At 31.7% G+C, this 7,809-nt stretch overlaps 2 protein-coding genes across 2 annotated transcripts; one reads left to right on the top strand and one right to left on the bottom strand.

Annotated features, from left to right (window-relative positions):
- LOC127848946 (putative nuclease HARBI1) lies at nt 1–1,866 on the top strand. The gene is made up of 3 exons (XM_052381671.1): nt 1–223; nt 732–839; nt 1,276–1,866. The coding sequence occupies exons 1-3, from the start codon at nt 99–101 to the stop codon at nt 1,433–1,435; spliced, it is 393 nt and encodes a 130-aa protein (XP_052237631.1). The 5' UTR covers nt 1–98; the 3' UTR covers nt 1,436–1,866.
- A 17-nt stretch (nt 1,867–1,883) lies between these two features.
- Nucleotides 1,884–6,459, bottom strand: LOC127847886 (uncharacterized). The gene is made up of 7 exons (XM_052380107.1): nt 6,211–6,459; nt 4,644–4,814; nt 3,743–3,878; nt 3,116–3,166; nt 2,559–2,600; nt 2,256–2,330; nt 1,884–2,018 (listed from the first exon to the last, which is right to left on the bottom strand). The coding sequence occupies exons 1-7, from the start codon at nt 6,335–6,337 to the stop codon at nt 1,913–1,915; spliced, it is 708 nt and encodes a 235-aa protein (XP_052236067.1). The 5' UTR covers nt 6,338–6,459; the 3' UTR covers nt 1,884–1,912.
- Between the last annotated feature and the right edge of the window lie 1,350 nt (nt 6,460–7,809).

Raw genomic sequence — 7,809 nt, 5'->3', positions numbered from 1 at the left:
TGTTTGATGCCAATTGTCTTATTAGGGACATTGTACCGCGATGGCCTGGTGCTGTCCATGATGCCAGAATACTCAGGCAAAGCGGCTTACATCAAATCATGGAGCAGAACATTGTCCATGACCAACACCAATATCTCCTGGGAGATTCAGGTTATCCGTGCAAGAGATGGCTTCTGACTCCATTCATGAATCCGGCTGATGAGCACCAGCTGATTTACAACAGGTTAAAAAAAAATACATTGTAAATTCTACTACATAGTAACAGATATTCCATAACAACACCATAGCTCATATAAAAGCAAACCTAGCAATCAATATGAATTTTTCACCGCAATGTTTAATAACTTTATGAGCGACAGTTAAGTTTCTATGATTTTCTTCTAAAAGAATTTCATTACTTTGACCTCAAATAAATGCTCCTCCACTCCATCTTGTTCCTGAGCAAAATGTAAAGACCCTTGGTGCTTATATGTGCATGTCTGATTTATGTTAATACTATAATTTCATATTGTGTGTAATTCTCATGAAATGTTTTTAATGTATTACACTTCATAAAAAGTATTAAGTTATACAATAATGATGTGCAATTCTGTGTACTCAATAAATATAAAAGAATGTTGCTTTTATCAGGGAAAAATTATCCACTTCTTCATGACCATGCAATAATGCTTTTACTACAAAAGATAAAATCAATCATCAGAAGAATTTAACCATTTAGTTTTGTATTAAAGGGCACACAAACGTACGAGATCTGTGGTTGAGCGCTCCATAGGGATTTTGAAAAGGAGATGGGCGATTCTGCACAATGAAATTAGATTGCATCCATTAAAGTCATGCAAGTGAGTTCATTATAAGAACCTGTAATCATGTTACTTTGATACACAGTGAACAGTCACTACGACAAATTTAATAGTTTAACAGAATATGTTAGTCACTGCGAGATATAGTTTTGTTCTCTACATGAAGATTAAATTTTATGTTAACACAACACAGCTTCAAAAAAAGTATTTCTGAAATAAATATGCTTGTATGACTCTACAGCTAACTTAAAATTTTAATGTAATTTCATTTTAAGTAACATTAATGATTAATATCTTGCCCCTGTCTTGAAAAAAACGACACTCTAAACAGCACCTGAATTAATGTGACTAACATGAACAAAAAATGCATATGTTTCAAGTATTATTTATGTTATAATTACATGTTATACATATTTTAGGTTTTTATGACATTTTTATGCAACTTGTGTAACTTAATTAATATTTTTATTAACAGGGTGATTTTGTCATGTGCTGTATTGCACAACATATGCAACATGCGAAATCTGCCAATGGATCCTTTGGACATAGATGCCTTACCAGATCATCCTGAAAATTACCATGGAAATGAAGATGGCCTTCGTTACAGGAATGTAGTAGCAAATACATTTTTTTAGATCATATGTGTCGTGATCTGAGAAAACTAGGCATAATGCATGTGCGTAAAGTGTCATCCCAGATTAGCCCAGATATTGCAGTCCACACAGAATAATCAGGGACTACACTTTACGCCTAAATTGGATTTTTGCTAAGAAGAGACTTCATTTAAACGAAAAATGTAAAAGCGAGAGTGTGGACTGCACAGGCTTATCTGGGACGTCACTTGACCCACATGCATTATGCCCAGTTTTCTCAGAACGCAACTCATATTCACATTGAATAAGTCATGTTTTCAGACCTGTTAATTCAAATGACTTGCATTTTTAATTGAAACAACTATTTAAGCTTTTAGAGCATTTTAAACTTACTAAAGTTACTGTATACAATTTTTCCAAAAATCACAAGAAATACACAATGAAGATGAATTTCATGTAACTCTTTAATATAACTAAACTATATCTATATAACAAAATAATAACAAATAACAAAATAATCTATTCCTCATCAAATCGCGCCAACTGGGCCTCAAACAATTGTATTTGAAGCTCCAGCTTCCTCTTCTTCAAGGCATTAAGTTCATGTAGACTGCAATGACTGCAACTAAATGGATATTAAAAACATGGTATAATTATTTAATTTTTATTTAATTTTCAAAAACAGTAAATATTTTAATGGCTTCTTTTTTGTATAATGAAAAATGGTAAATAATGATGACACTTAAGGTTCAGTCAAATGATAACACTTTAGGTTCAGTCATCCATATTATGCACATGTTTCTGTTATCTAGATGCTTGTATAGAATAATTTATTATATTTTAAAATACATAACATACATACCATGATGGTGAAGGTTTGTCTGGAGGAGAAATAGTTGCGCTTCTATAGCCATTCTCAGCCATCGATGGTGTATATCTGGAATAAGTGCATCATGTCTAAAGTCAGAGGTATTTACCATTACAATTTTTTATATTCAATATATGTTTGTATTATATTAACATGTAAATAATGCATTCGTCTGATAGCGAGTGTTTTTTTTGCAAATGATATGCGTGTACATGTATATATATATATAAAATTTCTGTTTATGAAATTGCATGTAAGTTAATTGCAATAATAATGTTTTCATAATTAATGCCTCACCTTCTTTTCGGATTAAAGGAAACTGATTTTGACATCGCAGCACTAAAATTAAATAATATTAAATATCAATTATAGACCTATTCAAAATGTAATTTCACTTTGAAACATGTACAAAAATCATTGGTGCATTATTTCATTTTGTATGGCCCCGGATCGATAGATCGGGGATACAATGTATATTGTTTTTGTCCTGTCTGTCTGTCATTCTGTCCCAAAACTTTAACCTTGGGTAAAATTTGATAACTTTTGCAATATTGAACATAGCAGCTTGATATTTATCATGCATGTGTATCTCATGGAGCTGCGCATTTTGAGTGGTGATCCTTGCAAGGACCATATTAATTTGTCAGAATCATTCAGCAATGTTCAAAGTAATATAATTCAACATAAACTTGTTTAATTATTTGAATATTGACTTTTCACCATTCAAAATGAGCAGCTCCATGAGATACACATGCATGGTAAATCATGGGGGCATTGTGTTTCTGACAAACGCATATCTTGATTAATTGTGTTATAAGTTCAAGCTATCATCAATTGTGTATTTTAATGATTACCTTGAAGTACACATGGTCATGTTGATTTCAGCATCTTGCTGGTCATCATCACTGTAAGCATATTGACAATATGTTTTTTTTTTAAATCAACATCATTTGTTTCAATAATTCAAATTTGTTGTTACATTGTAATTGTTTATTTATGCAATTGTTACTTGTATATGAATTGTCAAAATATTGTGTTTAACATGCACGTTCATTACTTTATCTGTTGACATGTTTAGATAAGAGATACTCTTATTTAAAAATTGAAGTGTATTGGTTGTCTTAATAGTTCCATTTATTAAGTAATTACATCATTTGTGGTTATGCATATATGTTGAAAGAGTCGCTGTCATGATTTATTTATTTTAAATAAATGAATTTAAAAACAAAACAAATAAATTGTTCAAACACAAGACAACATTACTAATTTTGTTATTAACACTTGTATTTATATTATGCAAATATCATTTATATACTTTATTTACACAAAATTATTATAGCATTATTTTAAGGCTAACATCAAAGCAATTCAATTATGGTATGCTACATTTACAATATGTCAATACGTCACTGAAAGAACTTATTGTAAGAGTAAATGTTCTAATTTTTGTATGCATTTTAATGTTACTTTAAACAAATTACCGCATATCAGTCAATTGCAAAATAGAGGTGTCTAGGCTGCTGGGTCCAATACCCATTATGTCAACTCCCTCTTTTCCAATTACGTTCATCACAGCCTCAGTGAGGATTGTGCATTTTGAATTAAACGGAGGACTGCCTGTAATATTTTGAGTATTATACAATAATATGCACTCAACAAAACATAATAAAAAGCAAAACATAAACAGTACTAAGTGATACTTTGACAGGTGCACCATCAGGAGAGAACGTTTAATATAGCCTGTGATCCAATAACAAAAATAAACAGCAAAATAAGTTGATTGTTATTATAATTAAAATTTAACAGTTCTAGTAAGCTTTTTTTTTCAATTATGGTCACAAAGAAATGACTATATAATATTATTTATTTCCATTTTACAAAAAATATTGTTTTGACAAACTGCATTAATAAGTTATGTTTATAGAAGTTAATATTCAAATAATTAAACAAGTTAATGTTGAATAATATTACTTTGAACATTGCTGAATGATTCTGACAAATTAACCCGTTTATGCCTAGTGGAGTCTCCCATCCTTCTAAATTGGATCAATTTATTTCCAAAATTAGGGATGTCTAGTATATTTATTTCTATATTTAAAATATTTCTTACATAAATTCATTTAAGCAAACAGCCCAGACCCTGATGAGACGCCACATCATGCGGTGTCTCATATGGGTCTACGCTGTTTGCCAAAGCCTTTTTTCTAGACGCTAGGCATAAATGGGTTAATATGGTCCTTGCAAATTGTATAGTTTCCATGTTATGCTTGTAATGTTGTTTTATATAAATTATTTAACAAATACATCAACTTCCACAACAATAAATAAAGTTGTTCCTTTTATACTTGGTAAAAGAAAACAGCCCTAGTTAAAGTTTCATACCAGTCAATGTCAGCATACGCTGATGATCCTGGTAGATGCCTCTTTGTGTAGATGTGAGGTTCTCCCATTTTTTCTCGTGGTCACTCCCTTTTCTGTGGGGCCCTGTACTATTGGCGTTAAATGTAGTCTCCACATTTGACCACATTTCCTTTTTTACAGAGCTAGAAATTTCTGAATAAAAGACAACACAGAGCTTAAAATATATACTTTGTAGTGGGCTTTCTCTGATTTCAATGTCATGTTAACCCTTTCAGTGCGGGAACCGAATTTTGAAGGCCCGTGCAACCAGTTTGGATCCAGATGAGACGCCACAGAACGTGGCGTCTCATCAGGATCCAAACTGTTTGCTATTCTGATAGTGTTCTTTGAAAAAAATCGAAGAAAATGCTAATTTTTGAAATTTAGCAGACAACATTTTAGCAGACGACAAATTTCCCAGCATGCAAAGGGTTAATGTTCACTTTATACTGTGTTTTTTATGTTTAATTTGAGGATATATTTCATTCTTTTTTCCAGTATTATATCCACTTTGATAAGATGCTTATCCTAATCAATAATATCATCAAAAAATTATTTAAATTTAATTTAAGTATTGCCTTTAATATGGGATACATAACAACATATTGTGTCAACACAATAAAAAACAATTGCTGTCGTTGTGAAACACAATGCCACCTACTGCGCCACTTGAAGCCATAAATGTGACCTTTGACATTATGTGATTACATTGACCTTTCACTACTCAAAATGTACAGCTTCTCGAGATATACATGCATGCCAAAATATCAAGTTGCTATCGTCAATATCGCAAAAGTTATGACCAAGGTTAAAGTTGTGGGACAGAATGACAGACAGACAGAATGACAGGCAAAAATTTTGAAAAAACAATATACCCCCGATCATTCAATCCGGGGGTATAAAAATCAAATTGGATACAGGGTAATATACTTTATTTTGTGAAACGCATTGCAAGCAAACATTCTAATTGTTAGTTATTGTGCACTCAATGATATTAAAACAATTGTATCAAATGCAATTAGACATTGATAATATTAATGAACTGTCATAAATTGAATAACAACAATGGCTTAATAGTTAATACATAAACGTCAATACAGCCATTTGTCTTCCCCAATTAGGAAAAGTACCTTACCCATTTGGAGAAATTAGTGCGAAATATCCTGAAATTGGGAAATTTCGCTTCATTAAATATTCCAATTGGGAATGATAGGGTTTTTTAATTGCTCAATGGTATCAAAAGCAAAGTAATAATTTTATTTGTTAACTTGCAGATAATGCTCTTTTATGGAACAAAATTGATGGCATTTGCCTTCCTTTTGGGAAATTTTCAGACAGCAATTGTAGTTTTTCTTCATTTGGGAAAGTACCTTTTACGGGTACATTATAAAGCAGGGGAATAATCGCTGCCATAAAATACTTAATTATGTTCATACTTTAAAAGGCAGTCAAAAAAAATATCTGCAATTAAAGTGTTTGGATGTTAAGGAATAAACTTATCGAAAGTAATTAATATACCGGTACGATAAAAAATTATAATAACACTTACGGCTGGTAAACCTATGTCTGTCCAGTTTATGCCTGGACATACCGAAGTTCATGTACTCTTCACCCATCAAATGAGCGAGGAGGGTGTTTTCTTGTAATGTAAAGTTGGGCGCTCGTTGTTTCGCCATTTTTTTCCAACTATCGTCTGCATTCACTTCCGTGTTTTTTCCAAATTTGTGTACATGTTTGTTGTTGATTAAGAGATTGACGACAACAGCATAAAATCGATACAGATATTTTGTGACAGCTGTTTCGACAGATGCCGGAAGCGTAAACCTCTTACATTATGCACTTTTTATATTATTTATTCATCATCTACACGTAATATTAAGATTTTTCTTATCAACACATTTGTGCGCTAAAAACATTCCGCCATTTTGCGAGCACTTTTCAACGTCATGTTCTAAATATAGTAATATTTTTGGCTTGACGATTCCAGTTATAGAATTATTTTTAAACGAAAACGCATTTATTTTTCCTAAGTATTTAAGGACAAATCTTACCTTAGGTTCTACCTAAGGGACTTACTTAGTAAGAAAGTTAAGGAAATTTTTGCCTTAGGTAAATTCTTAGATAATTAAGGAAATTTTAGCCTTAATACTTAGGTGGTTGGTGAATACGGGCCCTGGAACAAATTAATTTGGTCTACAAGCATGATACAGTGGTATAATATCCCTGGGTACAATATGGTCATTATATAATGATCATGAGATCAATAAATTTTATGATAAGCCATTTAGCCCAGCCAATCACTGCATGTATGAGCCTCTCACATAGATCAGCATTTTTTACCAAACTGAATACATCTGTACACGGAATTATACTCTGTCAGTGTGACACCTTGGATAATAATATATGTTTTGTTGAAAATTTTGATTATGTGTGAAATCATGAAATCGTTATCATTTTAAAATTTGCAATTTAAAAATAAACATATAATATCACATTCAAAAAGTATAATGTATTGATATGATAGAGATTAAAATTATAGTAAGAAATGTGTCCACTTTATCAAATTCTAGTATTGAAATGGGTCCAGTTTATCAAAGTTATTGTATTGAAATGGGTCCACTTCTCAATGGTATAGTATACAAATGGGTCTGCTTTTTCAAAAATCTTGTATCAAAATGGGTCTATTTTATCAGAGTTCCCTTATAAAAATGGGTCACATTTCGAAAGTCTCAGTGGGAAACCCCTACCCTTAAATTTGGGAAGTTACCACCCAAAAATGCGCAAAGACGGGATACATTCAATTCAAAAGTAGCCGAAGTCAAAACAGTGGACGTTGAGTTGTGTCATGCCTGTTCTTACATTCCGTATAACATACCTTTTTGTTATTTCTTAAATGAATTCATCTTAACATGTTTAGCAAAAACATGTATATTTATGGGTGTCCCTGTGTGCAAAATGTTTATTCCATTTGTTTCTGAAGTATACGGTTTTTCATTAAAGTACATAAGGATTCGAATTAAATCGTTCACAAGTCAAAATTAAAGTGTACGTTGATTATACCTCTAACACATTTCTAAAATCTGACAACATTGGAAACAACACACCACTCTATAGCCTTGAAAGATAAAACATACTCAATTGCCCATAA

The sequence above is a fragment of the Dreissena polymorpha genome, chromosome 10, assembly GCF_020536995.1.
Source record: "Dreissena polymorpha isolate Duluth1 chromosome 10, UMN_Dpol_1.0, whole genome shotgun sequence".
Lineage (NCBI taxonomy): Eukaryota > Metazoa > Mollusca > Bivalvia > Myida > Dreissenidae > Dreissena > Dreissena polymorpha.
Note: the sequence above shows the minus strand (reverse complement) of the source record. Positions and strands in the feature narration are given on the sequence as shown.

What these genes read in the sequence shown, in the direction of transcription:
- LOC127848946 (XM_052381671.1), top strand. Translation starts at nt 99, where the DNA reads ATGGAGCAGAACATTGTCCATGACCAACACCAATATCTCCTGGGAGAT. An exon ending in CACCAGCTGATTTACAACAG is followed by an intron (nt 224 to 731) that starts GTTAAAAAAAAA and finishes TTTGTATTAAAG; the next exon opens with GGCACACAAACGTACGAGAT. An exon ending in CATCCATTAAAGTCATGCAA is followed by an intron (nt 840 to 1,275) that starts GTGAGTTCATTA and finishes TTTTATTAACAG; the next exon opens with GGTGATTTTGTCATGTGCTG.
- LOC127847886 (XM_052380107.1), bottom strand. Translation starts at nt 6,337, where the DNA reads ATGGCGAAACAACGAGCGCCCAACTTTACATTACAAGAAAACACCCTC. An exon ending in ATGACCATGTGTACTTCAAG is followed by an intron (nt 2,601 to 3,115) that starts GTAATCATTAAA and finishes ATTTAATTTTAG; the next exon opens with TGCTGCGATGTCAAAATCAG. An exon ending in GACAAACCTTCACCATCATG is followed by an intron (nt 2,019 to 2,255) that starts GTATGTATGTTA and finishes ATATCCATTTAG; the next exon opens with TTGCAGTCATTGCAGTCTAC.